A 21,599-nucleotide genomic window follows, 5' to 3' on the forward strand; every position below is an offset into this window, starting at 1 on the left:
CACGCATGCAACTTTGCTGACTCAAGCAAACGAGGGAAAAAAAAACAAAAACCCAAACCTAACACCTTCCGCCCCGCCCCCCCCCCAATAAAAAAAGCCCAGACCTGCCCCGACCCCCGCCACCGGGGCCGAGTTTCACGGCGGGACAGCGGGAGCTCCCGTCTCCCCGCGCCGCCGAGGACCTTTGTGCTTCAGTGACAAAGGGGGAGCGGGGGCTGCCGCGGCCTTGACGGCATGGGAGGAGCCCCGGCCCGGGCGAGGGGCGGGCGCCCCGGGGCGTGGGGCGAGGCGAAGCGGGCTCTCGGCGGCCCGGCCCCGGCGGGCACAGAGTGGGGAACGGGGATGTGGGGGCCGCGGCCCCGCGGCAAGGCGCGGGGTCCCTCCTCAGGCGGCCGGACGCGGGAGAGAGCGCAGCCCGCGCACCGCGGCCCGACCTATCGGCGGCGCCGTCCTTGGCAGCCAATCCCCGCGCCGCGCCTTAGGGCCCGCTGCCATGGTTACCGCGCGACGCGCTGCCCGGGCCGAGTGTCGCCGCCATGCCGGGCCCCGGCGGCGGCCGGCGGCCTCGTCCGTGAGTGGCCGGCGGGGCGGGGCAGGGCGGGAGTCCCCGGCAGCGCTGTCCCCGCGGGCAGCCGGCGCAAGGGCTGTCCCGGCTCGGGGCCTGCCGCGCGGCTTCCCCTCAGGCGGCTCCAGCCACGGCAGGCGGGGGCAGGCCGGCAGGGTGGAAGGGCGGGCGGCGGCAGCGTGACAGCCTGCCGGTGTAACCGGCCCCGCTCGCAGCCACACACTGCATCTCTCACCCCTTTATTGCCACATCAGTTCGCGTTTGTAAGCTTAGGCCCGGAAAACCAAATCCATTGGTATCTGTCTTTTAGGCTCTGATTTTATAGCAGGCATTGCCCCCCACCCCTGTCTGCCTCGCTCCTCCTATCACCGCTTAAGAGAGCCTCCTCAGAAGCTGGACGGAGATTTTCTGAAGGAATTCCGTTATTTCACGATTATCACAGTGGATGGTTAAATCTTTTAAACTACTCATGAACGTTAAGGGAGAAGTAATTTGGCGATCGTACTCGGTTGTTTGTATTGTGTTGATTGAAACTGAACTTCTACGGCTGATTTCAGGGTAAGGCAAGGATCAGCAGCAAGTTCTGGCAGCCAAAGACGGGCGAGCATCATAAGTGGCATCTGTGCAAATAGAGCAGCAAGTTGCAGAAGCCAATCCACGACTTCTGATGGCAAAGCTGTGGACAGGGGGTCTCTCGTGGGTAACAAGTATGCCATACGGGTGAGAAGCCATTTACACTCTTACTAAAAAGTTTTAAATGTGAGTTATTGTGGATGTTAAGAAGTTGTCAGAAAGGAAATGCGAGAGGGAGGAGGAAAGAAAAGGTATGTCTGAAGTTAAAGAGCTGTGGAAAAAGATCATCCAAGAGCTTAATCCATTCTGAAATAATGATGATTAGTGTCCAAAAACAATCTGCGAGAAAAAAAATCTGACAACTACTTGCTTATGAATCTACATGAGATATGTTGACTGTAGGACCTGAATGTCTTTACCTAATCAATAGAAGATTCCCATAACATAATCTGAGAATTGTTTAAGGACCTTATTAAATACATTCTTACAATAAAATATTTTGAGCAGTATAATAAAAAATATGCATAATTGTTTTGTTACTTTCTCTCTACTGTTAATTTGGCATGAGTAGTTACAATCAATTAGCCACTCTTGGTATCATTATAGAATAAATGAGCCAGAAAAGATAACAGGGTTGACCAAGAAGTGGCTCTGATAGTGAGATGAACGTAGGTTTTCCAGATATTTTGCAGCCATTTCTATAAAGAGAGTTCCAAAGAAGTCCCAGGCAAAGGTGACAGCCTTCTCAAGGCTGAAACCTAAAGGTAAAGCAGGGATGCAACCCCCCTCACCCCCCTGTCCTGGTGTATATTAGGCATCAGTTGCAGAGAGATATTACCTATCTGCTCTGTCAGGTTACAGTCTGGATCAGGGTCTTCTTTTTGTTCCAGATAACATAACATGTTGCAAGTGTCATCACTGTCACTTATTTTGGGAACACAGTGAAACTATTATCATTACTGAAATATTTCTTCAGGTTTTTGATGATGAAGGAAAGGATGTGACACCCCATCCACTCTTCCATTCAGATCCAAGTACTGTTCTACCCAGGCAAGGCAAGGTCTTAGTACCAAGTGCTTACTTTGGGGCCACAGGATCTGTTTTTCTCTCTTCTTTTTCCATGCATCAGACATCAGGAGTGAATGCTAGTTTACGTTCGTTCTCAAGGTAAGTCAATATACTGTCTCTTAAATCCTGTCTCCCAAGGTTCCTACCCTGCAGTGGCCACACATCTGCTCTTCAGAGAGGCTGGGGGCTGGAATAATTGTACAGGGCTAATAGTCCTGGTGTCAAAAATACAGAAACTTGCCAGTCATAGTTATCATTTAAAATTAGAGGAATAGTAACAAAAAGAATAAACGGAATTTGTCAGTACTTGTGACTGACTATGTCAGAACTACTGCTGGAATGCTAATATATACAGGTGAAAGCAGACTGCAGCACACACTGCTGTGCTATTTCTAATTTTATTAAAATTCTCCTTCCTAAACCCCATTTTTTTATGTAACATAACAGAATGGACCATTTTTAGAGATGGTGATGAGTACCTGACAGTTAAAAAATATGGGCATCCAAACTGCAGGTTTTGTAGTGGTTAGGCCTGCATACAAAGTTATGATAGACCCTATACACAGATCTGTGGCAAAACACTGTCTTAAAGGTAGAGGAGGTTGTGTTCTGCTTGTCTGAACAAGGCCATACAGCTGAAAAAGGGCATTTGCAGCTCGTTAATATACTACCTTGAGCTACTTCAGATGCTGTCTGCCTTTCCCAAGCTTGTTTTTTCAAAAACTGGAATATATAAATATCTACTTAGTTGTGAGAATGGAAAAATACTTTGGAAACAAAGGCCTGGTTTCACTGAAGAGTTACAAATTTATTTTAAAGTATATTGTCTGTTTTAATGATACTTATTAAGTACAGACAATCTTTTTTACAAACTTGACTCAGTTCAAATATCAAAATATTGGTAACATTAAAAAATCCTCTCTTTTAAGCTAGTTTAAGCAAGTTACCTCTGTGTGATTATGTGTCCATTTCAAAAAATGTTCTTATACAAAAACTTTTGAGTTAAAACTGCTAAATTATGTATTTCACTACTTACTAGCTTTAATTTACAAACCTTCAGTACAGAGGGAATAAACAAAGTCAATGGACTTAAGACATTTTATCTTCAGGCTGACAAATTCAATTAAGTCATACAAAAGAAGGTAAATAGCTATTTGTGTTTAAAATGAAAAATAATGAACGACATCACTTTATCCAATGGTGTGTACACATTCAAACTGTATGGAAGGAGATGCTATTTATTTAGTCAAAGGGACTAAAAGGCTAGTAAAGTCAGCACTGGAAAAAAAATACAAGTTAAAGAACAGCGTTGTTTACTGTTTTCTCTGGCAAAGTTAATGCCATTGTGATTTCTGAGAAGAGATTGCTCTTTGAGAACTACCTTTTTGTCATGTTTCCTAGGCTAGCTGTTATAAAGGATAATCCCAGAGGTAGGGATATTAACAAAAAAATATTTACAAAAAATGACTTAAAAATACAAAGTATCTCCTAAAAATTAAACGCATCCTTTTTGGAGACAAGAGCTCTTCATTTAAAAGACAAAATGAAATTATTTAACTTTAGTTTTAAATACAAATATTAAAAAACTGTCTTTTTCAAATGCCTTTGGTATATTTATAATTGCTCACACTTGGCTTTTGAGGTGGAGAAAATCTGCTGACAAACCTCCCAACTATACATAAGTTTTGAGTTTTACTTCTCGTTATCACAACCATCCCTTCCATGAACATTACCAATTTCTTTTGTAACAAGCTAATCCCTTAACGTGAGTTTCTTGTGCATTTCAGAGACATTTCAGCACATGCAAAATACCAAAGGATCTAAAGTCTGGTTGAGAACAGTGCTATCTGTGGGTATGCGTTATCACACAGTAGGTAGCCAACACTTCATGTTATTATGTGGTCACAATGAATCTGAGAGCTCAATAGCTTCTTTTCCATCAGCTCTCTAATGCCTCAGGCTATGCTGTCAGAAGAATTCTTCCTTTTTAAGTCTTTTTCAAGCCATTTCATTATTTTCTTTCCTAAGCCTTCTATGACTTCTTTTACAATGCGAGCATCGCTGTATGTGCTCTTACAGTCTTCCATGGTTTATCCTGATAACAACGCTGCTATTTTTGTAGCGCATTGCTAACTGACATCTGGACTCTCACATAATATTTCTGTTTATTTCTTTGTTACTGAAGGACATATGGAAGCAGCAGTACATCTATATCAAACGCATCAACAACTGAGTCCATACTAGATGAAATACTAGAACCTGGCTCTCAACAAGACACAACCGTTAGCTTATCTGGTAAAGAACATACACTGTATAATTATAGATTTAAACTGTTCTTTGGAGCGCTATGGTTTGTGAGACACTGCAGTCAGTGGATGTGAGATGCCCAGCACTTCAAAGGAACTCAGTACCTTACAAGTTTTGGCTCCTGATTATTACAATACTTTTAGAATTAATTTGTCTTCTTTTAAATTTAGAGCAGGAAGGGTCTCGCTTGTTAACCTCATCTAATTTTTCAGTTGTGCAGGTGAGGCAAGAGGAGGTAAATGAAGAACTGACAAAAGCAGACTTAGATAGAAGAGTGGATATTTACCTAACAGAGACGGACACTATCTGGATATTGGATATGCCATCTGTTGTGGTGTCTGTAGAATCAGAAGATGCTGGAAGAGTTCTGTATGTATATTGGTAGTTGTGTACATACATCTAGTATGCTCCGCACACCCAATTTCTGCTGATCACAGAGTCCTGAACAGGCTGCTCACACGCAGGTGCAGTGTTCTGACTACTACAATGTGTCATTTCACCTTTGTTTAAAGCCATATCGGGCTTGAGTCTCTCTTTTGACAAGACAGCCTAAGTTCCTTGCAATTCCATCTTGTTTATCAAATTCATACCCTCTGTCACTGATAAATTAAGTCAGATTAGCAAAAGCAGGGGATGGTGACCAGAGAACACACACGGATGGGGGAAAGAGAAGATGGAGAAGTGTGGTATACATGAATTACACAACTTAATTTTAATGAAAACAGTAAGAAACTGCAAACCTCTGCACTGATCCTTGTGTGTAGCTTTACAGCTAATCATTTATTAATAACAAAGATATAAACAATCTAGGCAGGCCTTGGCTTCCTCTGAAGCTCTTCACAGAGCTCCTAGCTAGAAAAAACCTCACCCCACCGCAAGTGACCTTGCCTGTTAAAATATTGTGTCTCTCCTTAGTTGCATCTAGTGTGTTTCCACTTCAGAGTCTCCTCCCTGGACTACCATGAACTTTGGTAGGGAGTTAACCCAGAACACATAGTTTTCTAGCTTACTCCCATACTCCCAGGAGCTGACTGGGACAGAGTGCAGCGAAATTCTCCTCTGACAGATGTCAGACTAATAGACTTGCCACACAGCTTTTGTAGACATAAGCCCCAAAGCCTGAGGTGCAGCATACTGCAGTGGGCAAGTCAAACAACTTAGATGAGTGAGTTTCTTCTGCTAGTATACACACAAAGTTCATGGTAGGACTCCACCCCCCACTGTCTGTGAATCACACTGGTGTGATTTTTGGGAAGAAGGAAGAGGAAGAGCATCCTATGAATCAGACTTAGCTGGTGTACGCAGCACATATTGCCAACTGTATATAGCAACAGACAGTGACTCCTCCTGAGCACGGCAACCTGTTGGTGGACTAAGGCGGGGTATAATCTATGTCTGCTGACTAATCTGACTATTGAAACCAAAATAATAGAAAAACTTTCACAATTCCCACTGACCATTCCTGTAGAACCTGAGGGCTGAATGAAATAGAAATGTACTAGTTTCATTTTTGGTCTCTTGGATGCACTGCCTTTCATTCCCATGTGATGAGAGCTACGTTTTTCTGAACTCTGAATTCCACCGAAGTGCAAAGGTAGTTGGAGTAGGTATTTTTGCTGATGGCTACTTCTACAGGCCATTTCTGTTTTAGAACAGCATCACAAGGTCAGAAATAGCTACTGAAGATGATATATAGAGTGAAATAAAATCTAGCAATCCAAAAAAAACCTGAGCAGTAAATTCATGACATGGGGTATCCTCTCCTGTTCAACTTGTGGTTAAATACACTAAGAATTCAAATGCAAATGTTTTTCAGAAAGTCAGGATACTTTTTTTTTTTTTCTGAGGGCGCGGAATAGGATTTATGTTGACATTTGCAAAAATAGACCTGGTAATGATCGCTTTGTAGAAAAAATGATGCAAACCATTAATGGAGCCACAAAGAACAAAGACGTACAATGTGACAAAATCATCATGGAAGACAAAGGTAAACTTTCTGAGTACCATATAGGAAAGAGTATTTAATAAGAACAGGCTCTCATTTACTACATTGTACCCTTAGCGGTTGGGTTTATTTTTACATTCAGTTTACTTAGTAAATATTTATTTGGGAAAGTGCTAGCATACAGCTAGATTGTGGGACCTCAGAAGACTCCCCGCATACAGGCAGGATACTGATAAAAGGGGCTTTTTCTTTCTTCCATCTCTAAGCAGGAGAAGATGTTGCCTCAACTTTCACTTCCAGAGCTTTAAGTTCAGACAGGCTAGTGTGATTTGTGGTGGCCTTTTCTGCCCCTCCTAAAACTTGAATGTTGGTACTGGTACACTGGAGCCATTGCAATAAAATAGTCTTTACACTAGCTGAGAGCTGCTGCATCCTGCCTGCCTCAGCACTTTGCAAGCATAGTGTGCTTCTTAGGAGGCAGAACGTCACCTAATACTCAGCTATGCTCTTGGAATGTGAAAAGATACAGTTCCCTTATTTTCCCCATAACTTTTCAGTGATGGTTTTTTCTATTTCTATTTGCCATAATGCAAAGAAGAGAACCTCTATTACGAGAGTTAAAATCTTGGGGAAAGCAGAAAATCTTGACAGTCTCAAAAGATAGATGCAATTTTACAAAACGGTCAACCTTAATGCTCTAAAAAAATTGTAGAGGAACAGCAAGATTTTAGATGTGTGTGCTGAGTTTTGCCTCATTATGGACATTTTTTGTGTAGGAGGACAAAGAAAACTATGGGGAATGCTGTTCCAAACTTTTTTTCTTTGTGTTCATTAGTGTACGTAAAATTAGTGGGGGAAAAAAAAGTAGTAAAATAGATATTAAACTTACTTGAAAACATATCTTCCCTTTTTGTGTGTGCCTTGAGCATCAGCAGGGCTCATTCCAACCTATGTCTGAAAATCTGAGCACACAAAGGCAAGGTTACACAACATTGTTTCACTGGGAGATGGCCCTGCTGAAGGGATGCCACACACCCAGAAGACCATGATGTAGCTGCTGCAGCTGTAGCAACAGCTGTTGCTACAGCCTTGTCCGACGCTCGGTTGGTTTCAAAGCCCCTCTGACGAACAGTTGGGAGTGCAGTACAAAAAGTAAATCTTTGTTCAGCTGTATGTAGTCCTTTATAATAATGTACTGAAACAAGAGACTTGTATAATACAGTGTAATTCATTTCTAGGGATGATGGTCACTTCCTGGGACTTGTATGATTCATTTAACGTATCGGAAATAGAACCTACGTCAAAAGCAGAAGGTAGCGGAGCAACAACTGAGAAAAGCAGCAAATTTCATACAACTAAAGAGCACAATCAGACTACATCTGTCTCTTCTGACAGAGGTAACATTTTACCAGGTTTACATTTCTGCTGTGTTTTCATCCTTCTAAACCATGCATATCACTATGTTGTGTGGTGAAAACTACATGAGGAAAATGCTTGGTCTGCCTGTCTGGCACTTGAAAGACAGTTTGCCAAAGAATCTTGGATAGGTCTGCACCAAGACCTTTTATGTACAATGCCGTCATAAATGATCTTAAATAAATATATAGTCAGTGACAAAGTTTGCTGGTACTAACTTACTTCAGATGGTAGAAGCAAAACACCAACTGTGAAAAATTCCAGTATCTCATCATACTGAGTATTTGATCAATAAAAGAAAACAAAATTAAAGCAAGAAAAAGTTAATAGTGGAAATATTTTTTAATGATGCTAGATTCTTCTATGCTTTTTGCAGGTGAAGGAAGCGGAGACTTCTTATGCCCTTTACTTTTATGTGCAAAGTATTATTATGTTAAAACTGTTTTTTCCCATATTATCTGTTGTCAGGCAGCACAACGTCTTCTATAGTGATTTCAGAAAGTGCTGTCCTTGCCAGAAACCATGAAGAGGCAGAATGTCATTCAGCAGCTATATTAACATCAGAAAACTTTCAGCAGGATTTATTTTTCATGGAGAGGATTTTAATGGAGAATATTTTTCAACCCAAACTTGCAGCTTATCGGCAGTTTCCTGTCCTTATAGGTTTGTTTCTTCTTGGCTACCCTGTTTTCAGCACAAGGTTTTGCATACTGTTGAAAGCCATGGAATTATGTCCCTCACTGAATGTCTTTACAGACGACGAGTCATTTAAAAAAGAGAGAAAGGAAAGGAGAGTTTATGAGATGTCAACATTGACTTTACAGTTTAACAGACATCCCTACCATACTTGGTGGAGGAATTGAATAAGTGAGTTCTGAGCTGGCTCATCTCCCCTTATCACCACAAACTGAGATTTACTCAAAATATTAGTCAAATTTATTTCCTGACAAATTTATTTCCGCTACTTCTCCAACATTTTTTGTACTGGAATGTCTTTTACAAGTCTTTTTTAAAAATGTATTTTATAAGGTGACTGATGATAAACAGAAGTTTTAGCCTGACAGACGGTCAGTGTCTAACATAAAGTATATTCATTGGAGACTGCAGGAGGCATTACCTGGGCCCAAGTGCTAAGTAATATTTTACCTTTTACAGGCGTTCCAAGGTAACACAGCGATTAAAAAAAATAAGGTAGATTCACATGGCTTTTATTGTATTGTACCTCTTTGTGCCTGTCATGGTTTTAGCTGGGATAGAGTTTATTTTCTTCACTGCAGCTGGCATAGTGCTGTGCCTTGGGCTTAGTATGAAAACAATGTTGATAACACACCGATGTTTTAGTTGTTGCTGGGTAGTGCTTGTACTAGTCAAGGACTTTTCCAGCTTCCCATGCTCTGCTGGGTGCACAAGAAGCTGGGAGGGGAAGGGGCACAGCTGAGAGAGCAGATTCAAACTGGCCAAAGGGATATTCCTTATCAAGTAATGTCATGCCCAGTATGTTAACTGGGAGGAGCTGGCCGGGGGAGGGAGGCAGCAATTGTGGCTTGGGGACTGGCAGCATCTGTCAGCGGGTGGTTAGCAGTTGTATCCTTTGTGGTTTTGTTTTTTTCCTTTTCCCCTTTTCATTATATTATCATTATTGTTATTATTATCATAATCAATATTTTTTATTATTATTAAACTGTTCTTTTCTCAACCCACAAGTTGGGGGATTTTTTTGCTTTTGCTCTTCTGATTATCTCCCCCATCCCACAGGGGTGGGGGAGTGAGCGAGCAGCTGCGTAGTGTTTAGCTGCTGACTGGGGCTGACCCACGACAGTGTCATAGAAAGTTTCAGTTTCTCAGGCAATGAACCTCTTATATTCTGTTACTCTTCAGGAACTAGCTACAGCTGGAGCACAATACTGGTCAGGAGGACTTTTGTTCTGATAATATGGCAGTTATTGTGTTCTTATTTTGTTAACAGTGATCTGAGATCAGTTTGTGATTTGCACATTACATAAAATAAAGGGGTGAGAAACAAAAAAATACTTAGCAAACGCAGTCTAAAAATATGGTCTATACTACATTTTCCCAAGTAACAGGCAACTTATTACAGCATCATGTAACTTAGCTGCGGTGTTACAGCATCAGTGCCCAAGTGTGGCTCTTTAAAATTTGGCATCTAACTTGAAAAAAATCCTTGTCTAAAATAATTTTTAAATATGACAAATTACAAACATTCCTGGTGGGGGGGTGAGCATAAATTCATAATTTGTTGCTGGGTATCTAAATTCACTCATTAAACACTTCAAGCATAGCTGGCACACTACAGCCTGATTCAGCCGTCTTCTGTTTCCATATCGACATTTTAGCCACAGTTTTAGAAGTCAGGATACCTTAATACCTCAAATCTTCACTCTTTTTTTTTTTTTCTGCAAAATATTTTCTGAAAGGGCAAATTTTTCTTCTGATGTGAATGACTGGAGTTAGATAACTGAAATGTTACTACTCAGACTCTACCATATTTGTGCATTTTAGATCCCAATGTTACATCAGACACCAGTGGAACAGCAGCAGCTGTGAAAGAAGCTAAACAGGAAGTGCATAACAAGGAAAAGGAGGATAAGGAAGAGCAGAAGAAAGCATTAATTGACCCATCAATTCTGTCTGATCTAAATAAAATCCCAGAAGATATTGTACCTCCCAGACTGGAACGGCTGTGGTCATATGTATGTGATTTAACTAACGGTCACAGTGTGAGCTGTATGGCTTGGAGCAAAGTAAACCCAGTGAGTTAACAAATCACTTCTTCTAAGCTGTTTACAAAATGGTATAAGCAATTGTTGGTGTAAACAAATTCCTGATTTTGGTGTACTTTGTTGGGAGGGATCTTAAGAGAGATGGCTTCATCACTACAGTCAGGTAGAATCATAGAATGGTTTAGGTTGGAAGGGACCTTTAGCGGTCATCTAGTCCAACCCCCCGGCAGTGAGCAGGGACATCTTCAACTAGATGAGGTTGCTCAGAGCCCCCATCCAACCTGACCTTGAACGTTTCCAGGGATGGGATATTTACTGCCTCTCTGGGCAATCCATTCCAGTGTTTCACCACCCTCATAGTAAAAAGTGTTTTCCTAATATCCAGTCTAAATCTACCCTCCTTTAGTTTAAAACCAGCACCTCTTATCCTGTCATAACAGGCCTTGCTAAAGAGGTTGCCCCCACCTTTCGTATAGTCCCCCTTTAAGTACTGGAAGGCCGCAATAAGGTCTCCCCACAGCCTTCTCTTCTCCAGGCTGAACAACCCCAACTCTCTCAGCCTTTATTCATAGAAGAGGTGCTCCAGCCCTTGATCATTTTTGTGGCCTACTCTGGACCCGCTCCAACAGTTCCATGTCATTCCTGTTCTGAGGGCTGCAGAGCTGGATGCAGCTCTCCAGGTGGGGAGCAGAGCAGAGGGGCAGAATCACCTCCCTCGACCTGCTGGCCACGCTGCTTTTGATGCAGCCCAGGATACAGTTGGCCTTCTGGGCTGCAAGTGCACATTGTTGGCTTGTGTCCAGCCTTACGTTCACCAGTACCCGCAAGTCCTTCTCTGCAGGGCTGCTCTCAATCTCTTCATCCCCCAGCCTGTATTGATACCGGGGGATGCTGGTACCAACCTACCAACAGGGGTAGGTTATCTTTGCATTCCACTCTCTGTACTTTGTAATTCCATATAACAATATTGCTAATTTATTCTACATGTTGGACAACTGCACTAGGATTTTCCTACAAATGTATCACAATAGCTTTAATTGGTCCAGAATTTAATTTAATTGGTCCAGTTTACAATGGGCGGACACCTGAACAATGTTAAGATAATTGACTTGGTCTGTTATACAATTGGAAGTTGAAATGTAAACCCGTACTACCAAACTTTATCACCATTGATGGAGTTTATTCATGATAGTTTAGATACTGTTTCTAACAGTAGTCTCCCAATAAAATAATCAAATTTTAAGGATAAGATGCATAATAACAGGCACAGATTTCTGAGCAGCTGGCCCAAGTTTATTTAATTTTGTTTCAGTGGAGGTGAGAATGACTCAGACATCTCTACTTTCAGAGTAATGTAAGGCTCAGTTTTTCCAACAGAGCTCTCTTATGGCCACAACAAAAAATAATGAATGGAAGGAAGGTAAAAAGCAGGTGAGGATGAGAAACATAAAACCAGTAATATTGCCCCAAGGGGAAAAAAAGAGAGAAAATAAAGACCATTTCATACTGTTAGTACACCAAATCCCCAAATATTGTAAAGTTGGACACATTTGTAGACTTCAGTCTTAGAATTATAGGGGCAAACAAATACCTACTTTTAAAGTGTTTGTTTCACAAACTACTTGTTGTGTATAGGAAAAAAATTAATCGAGTTGAAGACTGAAGTCTTGTTGCTGTTCTTTCTTCTACTTATGGAATGAACAGAATTCATTGGACCCCACTGTGGAGAGCTAAAAGCTAGGAGTTTGAAGTGGCCACTGAAGCTCCATGTACAGCTAACGTTGAGAGAGAAACGCAGAAGTATTGTTATGTATTCCATAAATACTGCAAATTAAAATACGGTTATAGAATATATTCCTCTCTGGAAAGGGACATATTTTTATGGTAGCCAGGGAGGGGGGACTGCAAATACAACAGATAGTGGCTATGAATGCACTTTTAGTTGAACCAGTTTCCAGTATTCTAGAAATTCTGAAATTCTGTTCTTTTGTGTTATTCTACTTGCATATGACCTAAGCATTATTTTTCCAGACCTTGCACTGAGAGTCACTGTTAGCAGAAAGTTGCCTTTTAAAAATATACACCTGAACTTCAAGTTAAACTGAGATATATCTATTAACTTGTGCTTTTAGGATCTTTTAGCTGTTGGTTACAGAGCATTTGATTTTAAAGAACAGAAGAAAGGCTTGGCTTGCTGTTGGTCATTGAAGAACCCTATGGTAATGAGCAGCCAGTTTGTTTTCTTTCTTTTTCTTCAATGCATTTTTCTGCTATACTATTTCTGCTGTATTTATTTCCCTCTTCCTCTTTCAAAAAGCAAGACCTAGCCAGTAAGGTTGAATTTGCTAGCCCAGACCACACATATCTGAAAAATCGATTCTGACTGCAGTACCTAGGAATGTGCTTCAATCTTGACTCAAAGAAAGTGTCTGTAGGAAGCAGTTTAGGTTCTGTGCCTGTCCGTCCTCTCAGTTGACACTTCCAACAGAGGTGCTGACTGTACTGTTGCTTTGGTAACATGGACATCTGTTCACAGGAACTAAATTCATTGCATACAGGCCACCAAACAACTAACAGCTGGTTACAACTCTCAGGAAGTACCAGTCTATGCTAGGCAACTTAGCAATGCAGATCTCTCTATCCCATTTCCAATCCCTAGGGTGATCTACCCAAGACTGTAAATCTGTTTCATTATTACCATGGGGAGACCCAGGTGTGTAGAAATTATTTTTTAGAATGGAAGAGTCTTGAGCACAGCAAATGTGAAAATAAATCTATTTACCTTTTGTTTTTCAAAATCTATAGACCATTTGGTCAATACTTCCAAACTCCCATTACAGAGAACATCTGTATTTTAAAGTTAAGGATTATCCTTTCCAATCCCTTTTCTGTTGTACCATGAAATTCTGTTAGGCTGAAGGGGGAAAAACTATATATATTTAAATATAATTATCTAATCTAATTTCTCATAAAACTGTCAAAAAGACAGTGGATTTCATAGATGTAATATTTACACCTTTACATATCCATCTGAAAAGTGATCCTTTTTTAACAGGCCATTTTTTAAAAAAAAACTTGGAAATGTCAGTTACAAAGCGACACAGCAAAAATCACCTGATTGCCGTCAAATTACACAACTTTAGTTTTATTTGTTCTACAAACTTCACTTGCCCAAAATTGTGTATTAGACTAATTTAAATCATGCAGATTCAAGTCTTTGATGCATATTCATCACATCAACAAAACCAAATACTCTTGTGATTTCCTGACGCCACCGTAGTCCTCAAGTGCCTAACATTAAGAACTAAGCTCTGGCATACACACAGAAATACAGTTCTTTGCAAACTAACACTCTACTGGTTCCCTTTTCAAGAGCTCAGTGCAGTGACTTTAGGGATTTAATCTTCGAGCTGAATCAGTTCTTTGGTTACATAGAGGAAATAACATGAAAATAGCAGTTTACAGATTGCCTGAGGTACACTAGATTGCATTCTATCTTCAGCTAAGTTTCTGTAATTGGAAAGGTACTTACCTTCACATTACAAGATAGAAAACAACTGGAGAAATTTTCCAAAATTCCAAGTTTGTTTTAAAAAGAAAAAAAAAAACAGATCAAACAAAACCCCCACACTGTACTCATATAGCTGAATCTTAGACAACTTGATGTTTAGGTATTTGATTTGGAGTAGGCCCATCTAACTTATTTGACAATGTAATATTTCTGCATAGTCTTTATTTTTTCCTAATTTTATCAGTGGCAGCAAGAAATAAACTGAACCATTTAGAACATAGTACCTAATTTCTCTCTAGAAGTAGTCACTATGGTCATCAGCACTTGAATTTTCCAGCAAAGCCTGGCAATTTATATCCACTATTGAGAAGACCAAGGTAAATTAAGACACTAACTTAAAGCATTCTTGTATTTTTCTACTGGTCAGTGGCCAGAGCGTATTTTCCGGTGTGAGCACGGTGTTACTGCTTTGGATTTTTCTATGGCAAGCCCGAATCTTTTAGCAGTTGGAATGTACAATGGTTCTGTTGCAATCTATAACGTACAGAGTTGTAACAACGCCACACTTTTGGACAGCAGGTAAGGCTGTGACTTCCCGTCTCCTCCACCTTGGTCATGTCTTAGCAAATAACAAATAGAAGAATATCCACAACTGAGAAGCTGAGGGAAGAGCAACAGTCCTGATAAGCAAGGCTTGTGAATGCTCAGGGATGTTGCACAATTCTTTCTTTTCCAACTTTTGTCAGTATCTTCCAGTTTTGACTGGAAATGCCTACATAAACAATATTTTCAAATACTAGAAGTTTCTGGAGCAAAACTGCAGACACAAAAATTTATGATAGCGCATAAATGCCTGGAAGGGCCAGAGTGGGCTAACCAGACTTTTCCTATCCACCTATTCACACCGACAGAGCCAAATCCTCAGACACTGCCTTTGTCCCTCTGCACTACCATCATTTTCTGTTCTTATTTCTGTCAATAAATGCTTACATTACTTTAATGCCACTGGTCCTTATTTGGGGTATGAAACTCTCTGCATTGTTGCTGTGCTCACAAAGTGAGTTCCCCACGTTGGAAAGGTGGGACAAATGAGTACTATGCTCTGAATTTTTATGAAAATGCAGGAAGTTACCACCATGTATCTTTTTGTACTCCATGTACTAACTAACCAGACAATCCCACCCCAGATAATAAATCCTAATGGGAGACCAGTGGTAGCTTTTGGTGTTTTCTCACTGATTCCACTTACCAAAAATGGAAAGAACATGAGAATAGGAATGGGATAAGCCGGAATTAAGAAGAAAATGAGATAGTGGGGGTGATCGGGGACCTGTTTGCCTTAAGGGCGACTCCCCAGGTCTAGGGTGCTCTCCTACAAGTTGCAGATTCATTTCATGATTCAGGTATCAATGAAAGGTGTGTCAGCACATAAACAGTGCCATGAAACTAAATATCAAACATGTTTGATTAAAAAAAAAATTCCTGGAGAAAACAGCCAATGTTCAGATTTCTTTTTTTTTTTTTTAAGAAAAGCTGAACATTTCTGTCATAAGACAAGATGTTCATTACAAAGTGGAAGGTTAATTATTTTTCAAATATATTGTCTTGTCTTTGTTCATATATGAGTTATCATGTGCATCTTTTGTCCCAGTGAATCCTCAAACAAACATACAGGTCCTGTATGGCAACTGAGGTGGGTGGAACAGGACAGAGGTGCAACAGGAGATGGCAAAAAAGAGAGATTAATCTGTATCTCAGCAGATGGCCGAATAACTGAGTGGCTTATACAGAAAAGACTAGATTGCACTGGTAAGCATTTTCCCCTGCAGCTTTTCTGCAGGGGGATAATACCTGAAATTGCAGCTGCTTCATTTTATTTCAGGTGACATTCTTTATGACAGTTATCATGCACAAAACATTTAAGAGCTGCTGATCATTCCAAAGAAGCATGAGTTATTCATAGCACTGTCACATACCTGTTTGACAAAAACTCGTTATTTGCACAGATCTGATGAAAATACAGCGAACAGAAAGCAAGAAGAAAAAACTACCAGGTGAGAAAGAAAGGAAAAATGAAGCTCTGATATCTCGACAGGCAGCTGGAATGTGCTTTGACTTCCATCCAAAGGTAGGCTCAAACAGTCCATCCTGGCTAAAGTATTATCCAGGAAAACTATGCAGCAGGGGTGAGATCCTCAGCTGGAGCTACTTTAACATGCGCTAGCCTGGGACTTGGCACTGGTATTTAAAGCATATTTAGTTCTGAAACAAATTACTTCTTAGCTAATAACAGTTTTACCCAAAATAGATGATATGGTAAAGCAAGCAAGTGATCCCTGCATGTGAACAACAGTATAATTTCAGCCATGGTACTCACATTTGCTTTGGGCCAGATCCTAGGGTAGCTTTCCTCTGTGTGCTGGTAAAATCAGTGAGAATTTGACTATTCAACATCTCCCGAGTCTAGGACTTAGATGACTCTGCTTATCCTCTTTATGCAGCTGAATATTTTGTTGTCAGAGCATGTGAAGACTTCATGCATTTACCTATGTGGAGCGCGGAATGTCTGAGATTTTCAGGAGTCAAAAATCACAGCATATGTTCTGCATATATGGAGAACACACATAGCAAATCTGACACATTCTGGCACCACTATATCTACTGCACATACACCTCTGCAGCACACATGCAAGCAGACCAACACACAACATCCTGGCAACTCCACCATAGTTCTTCAGAGGACTGTCTCTGCCAAACTCATCCAGTCTATTATAGATTTTTGGATGAGTGATAAATAGATTAATCCAACTTAGGCTACATTTACCTTTCTTTCAGGATACTGATTTTTATCTTGCTGGAACAGAAGAGGGTCATATCCACAAGTGTTCTTGTTTGTGCAATGAGCAGTTTCTAGAGACATACAGAGGCCATAAGGTGAGTGATACATAGAAAGAGTAATGACAGCAGAGGCTGTTCAGTTAAGTTCACAAATGTAATAGTTTGCTTATATTTACTAAACAAAATACCTGCAACATAAGAAACCTAAACTTTTCTTATATTAGGAATGAATTCCCATAGCATAAAGCATCACAGTCTTGCAGGATTACTTTCTACGCCACAGGGATTTTTTTTTTACAAAGTAATATATTAAAACTTCTACCATAAACTGTTTTAAAGCTTTAGCTCTGCCTTTATTTTAAGAAAATCACTAATATGATTACCCTGCAAACCACAGTTAAATAGTCTTACCTCTGAGCGAAAGATGGCAGAACTTCAACAGCACCTCTTTTTTTCTAAAGTCTTTGCTTCATCCAAGAAGCTGGTCTTTCAGCATCAGCTTCTCTTAACAACTGGTGGATGGACAGAATCAGCTGAATGCTTTTTATTCCTAAGATCTCTTCTGTCTTATCACTTCTGATGCATTCTAATTTTCTAGGGGTACACATAACACGATGCTAGTTTTGCTATGAAGGTCAGAGGAGAGTCAGGGCTTTCCATGAAAGGTCACTATTAAAAATCATCCTGTGAGGCTGTAGCTCTAGAATAACACAAAGTTCTTTTTTTGTTTTTTTTCCCAAACACCAAGGGTCCTGTGTACAAAGTTGCTTGGAATCCATTCAGCACTGACATGTTCCTAAGCTGCTCGGCAGACTGGAGCATTATTTTATGGCACCAGGATTCACAGATGCCTATTTTAACTTTCAGTTCCACCACTGCTTTTGTTCATGACATCATGTGGTCTCCAAAATCAGCCTTTATATTTGCAGCAGCAAATGAAAGCAGAGTAGAAATTTGGGATCTTAGTGTCAGCACGTAAGTAATTACTTTTCTCAAAGAAGATTCTGAAACTTGATGGCACAAAGAATACACATTATTGCCTAATCAATATTGTTATTAGATCATGACAGCTCCATGCCATTTGCTTTCTTAGTTATTGAAAGTAATGCATTTTTAAATTCTCATTTTGTAAAAGCAGATGGTATTTACCAGAGAATTGTGATTATAAGGAGGTGAATGCCTTATGGAACTGATAAAGGGTAAAACTGCTCTTTTTTTTCCCCTGCAGAAATCATAGATTCTACCACTTGTGTAGTTAAAAGGTAAAAATAACAAAACCGAGCTACTTTGGACCTTTTATAAAGATAAGATGGTCAGAATTTCAGATACCTCTTATGTTTTCCCGTTACTGTAAAGTAGGTGCACATCTCATGTGCAGCTTACTTTGTGCCCTTGTACCGCTGGGCTGGACTATTTAGTATTTATGACAGCATGAAGCCAGCAGTGGAGTAGGAGGCCCACCAAATCTTGTGGTAGCAAGCAGCAAATTATTCATATAATAAAAATATTAACCCTCCCTCAGCCCCCACCCCCCTATATTAAGGAATAGGACAGATTTTAGGCAACCATGGTATCTTAGTTAATAACAGCTGGGATTTTTGTTCTGGTAGAGACCAAGCAAAACACTGCCTCACTTCTTAGTTTTTTAGTTAATCTAGAACATAAAAAATAAAATATGCACATTTATCAGGCCTGCATTACTGCTAGACTTTACATGTTAGTATACTCAGGCAAATGCAATGCTACCTATTAATTCTTGCCTCTGTTGGGTTGCAGCTTGTACCCCGTGATCTCTTCCTTTGCCAACCCAAGAGTGAAATTCACATCTGTACTCTTTGCTAAGACCACCAACTGCCTTCTCGTAGGGGACAGTAAAGGAGAAGTCAGTGTGTTTGAGCTGCAGAACCTGGCTGCTCCCAACAGTAATAAGGTATGATTCACTAGGAAAAGGTGGTGGTCCTCCGAGGCCTGCAGGCTTGTCTGGTACTTCATTCCTCAGGATGGAGTTTCTGTTAAAGATCTGGCTAATAAATATTGAAATAGGTGGAATTACATTAAAACCTGAGGTGGTTCCTGCTCTTTTGCATGCCATACCACTAACAACTTCAGGAACAGTTAAGTCAATGACGAACTTTAGGTTTCACTTGATTGCAGATCCAGAGGTTCACCACAGCTGGATTTGAGAGGGACACTCGCAGCAAGGGCAGGAAGGTGGAGCTTCCTCTAAATGCAATTGTCTGCAGGTGACTGTGTTTGGCAGAATGCCCTTACCTGCTGACAGTGCAGGAACAACGTGCCCTCTCCTGGCCACCACCAAGATAGTCTCACTTTGCTGGTGATGGCAAACCCAGTAGCCTTTTGGCTCCGTATTGTCTTCACTCTTTTAGAAGCCACTATTATCCTAGTGAGGGCTTTTCTGTCCTGGATGATGAGAGAATTTGACTTGCCTTACAACTAGGTTCCTTTCCAATTGCACCATTGCATAGATTCTGTTTCAACAGCATCATAAAAGTTGACTGATGTCAACTGTGAATCCCTTCTGTCCACTTTTGCGTGAATCAATGCTAATTTATACCAAAGCCCCACTGGGCCCTCCTTGCCTGATCTGTGGTACAAAATCCTGATGCCACCCTGGGTACTCCAGCACCAGGTGAATCCTCCCTCCAGGATCTATCTGCAGGCGGCCTGCAGCCCCGAACTGCCCTGCTCCCTTTGGCCTTTCAGCAAGTAGCTTTGGTTTACTGGGCTTGGGTTCCCACTTTGTAAAGTGGGACTGGTACTTCTTAAAATCCCTTCTGAGTTACACGGTGCAAAACACTGAACTTAAGTTGGACAGAATGAAAATGCTGATGTTAATCTAACCTTCATTCTTAGGGTATTAAGCATTAATAATTCACAATTGTCAGCATTACATTTAGGAATTCTGGTAATTACCAGCCTCATTTGCCAAGTGCTGTAGACCACAGAGCAAAAAGATATTTCCTTTAAAAACTAAAAGTGAGGCCATTGTTGTTAAACTTCAAAAATAAAATTAGTGGGTTTTTTTCCTACAAATCACCATGAAGCAGCCCAAGTCCTCTAAGCAGAGTAGTTCTTCAGTTAGTAAGAGTATAGGGATAATTTCCTGGCTATGTCACCAGAACTGGACTAAAAATATCAGTGCTTAATTTCACAAACTTTGGGCACGTGGCATAACTGGTAACTGAGTCACAGAGCCTCACTAGCTAGAGGGAGCCCCGCTTTTCAGCATCCTCCATTTCTTTCACTCCCTCTTCTGATAACAGCAATTTCTTAGAAGAGTTAGCACGACAGGGTCCATACTACAGCTAACACTAAAGGGAGACAATTACTTTAGGGGCAATCACACTGAAGTACAGCTACCATACATGTATCATCTTGAAAATTAATTTCCTTTATAAACAAAAGAGATGTTTGTACAATGCTAAATACGATGCTACAAATGCAATCCAAACAGGCCTGCCAAAAAGTGCTATTTTCAAGGAGCATTTTTAGAGGTAAGCATAGTATTAACAGAACTACAGAGAAGAATCATCTGACATAATGCAAATTACCTTAGCCTGCTTTCTGGATGCTCACTGCACAAGCAATTCTGTTCTCAGTTTGTAATATGAATTTTGGATCATTGCATGTCTTATACTGCAATTACACTGTCATACAGCTCTCCTTTTCCCTCTTGTTTTACAGGTTGATACCTTACATGACATAATTGGTCCTGCTGTAGCTATTTAACAGTAGCTAAATGATACCACTTCTCAGTCAGTAAACAGCAAGAAAGACATAGAAGTATTAACATAAACAGTTTATTCTTTTTCAATCATTAAAATTTCTCTTTGAAACCATACTGGTTAGAAACTTCTTTCAAATGCTGTACATTTTCCCCTGGAAGTCTCCCTCATTAGACAACCACACAGCTGGCCTTCCCTATAATACAGATAAGGTAATAGAGAAGTCTCCATAATCTTTTCTCCTTGGGTATTTTCTCCTTGTTTTTTTCAGCCAAGCTCTTTTCTCCTTCAGCAAAAATGCCAATATCACCTCCTGTATAGGCCACTCTATAATACAGCCTAAGTCCTTACCAGATGTAGTCTATATCTTCCCATGCAATCATACAGTAAATGAATGGACTTTTCATCACATCTATCTTGTCTGTCATCCCATAAACCACTGCTGAGGGTGAAAGCTGAGCTTTGAGTGGCACCAGTTGTTCCTGCAAGCTGTAGATCATCCCACACCAGGCAAAAGTAGAGACCAACTTTTTAATTCCCTGACAAATTAGAATAATGTAAAATTGCGGTTTAAATTCACTCTATTCCACACTTACACTTTCCTGAAAGCTCCTCCCATGAGGTAACAGTGTGATCCTGGAGCAAGGATTGACTTTTGTAGCTCTGGAAGCCAGGTCTGTGTTTTTTGAGATCTCACCACCTCCCCTAGCCCGCCCTCAGCAGCTGGAGAGCCAAAAGCTGTTGGGCATGCTTGCTCAGGCTTATGTTGCTGGTTGGAAGCAGGCGTGTTTGCTGTCTAGGCTGTCTTTTTTGGGGGCAGATCAGAAGAAACAGAAAAAAAGCACCCAGCAAGCCAAGCAGCTGGATGGTGGCGTCCCAGAGGAGTTTC

General features: G+C 40.7%; 2 protein-coding genes across 7 annotated transcripts in view; one reads left to right on the forward strand and one right to left on the reverse strand.

The window, feature by feature from the left end:
* The window catches only part of MIER1 (MIER1 transcriptional regulator), a 42,819-nt gene extending 42,414 nt beyond the window's left edge, over window positions 1-405 (reverse strand). For all 3 annotated transcript variants that reach the window (XM_064454871.1, XM_064454873.1, XM_064454870.1), the window contains exon 1: window positions 105-405. The gene's annotated coding sequence lies outside the window, so the exon portion shown is untranslated. The remainder of the gene's footprint in view (window positions 1-104) is intronic.
* Window positions 310-20,824, forward strand: DNAI4 (dynein axonemal intermediate chain 4). Of its 4 annotated transcripts, XM_064454864.1 has the most exons (17): window positions 310-571; window positions 1,123-1,285; window positions 2,115-2,305; window positions 4,392-4,501; window positions 4,726-4,882; window positions 6,361-6,500; window positions 7,697-7,855; window positions 8,343-8,537; window positions 10,395-10,645; window positions 12,748-12,834; window positions 14,554-14,705; window positions 15,778-15,935; window positions 16,133-16,254; window positions 16,962-17,060; window positions 17,713-17,939; window positions 18,741-18,894; window positions 20,670-20,824. In XM_064454864.1, the coding sequence occupies exons 1-17, from the start codon at window positions 537-539 to the stop codon at window positions 20,712-20,714; spliced, it is 2,445 nt and encodes an 814-aa protein (XP_064310934.1). In that variant the 5' UTR covers window positions 310-536; the 3' UTR covers window positions 20,715-20,824. The 4 variants fall into 4 exon arrangements, with proteins under 4 accessions (XP_064310934.1, XP_064310936.1, XP_064310937.1 ...); XM_064454866.1 differs by lacking the exon at window positions 8,343-8,537; XM_064454867.1 differs by lacking the exons at window positions 17,713-17,939; window positions 20,670-20,824 and having other exon boundaries at window positions 18,741-18,888.
* Window positions 20,825-21,599: the final 775 nt, after the last annotated feature.

This window comes from Phalacrocorax carbo, chromosome 6, assembly GCF_963921805.1.
Source record: "Phalacrocorax carbo chromosome 6, bPhaCar2.1, whole genome shotgun sequence".
NCBI classification, from domain to species: domain Eukaryota; kingdom Metazoa; phylum Chordata; class Aves; order Suliformes; family Phalacrocoracidae; genus Phalacrocorax; species Phalacrocorax carbo.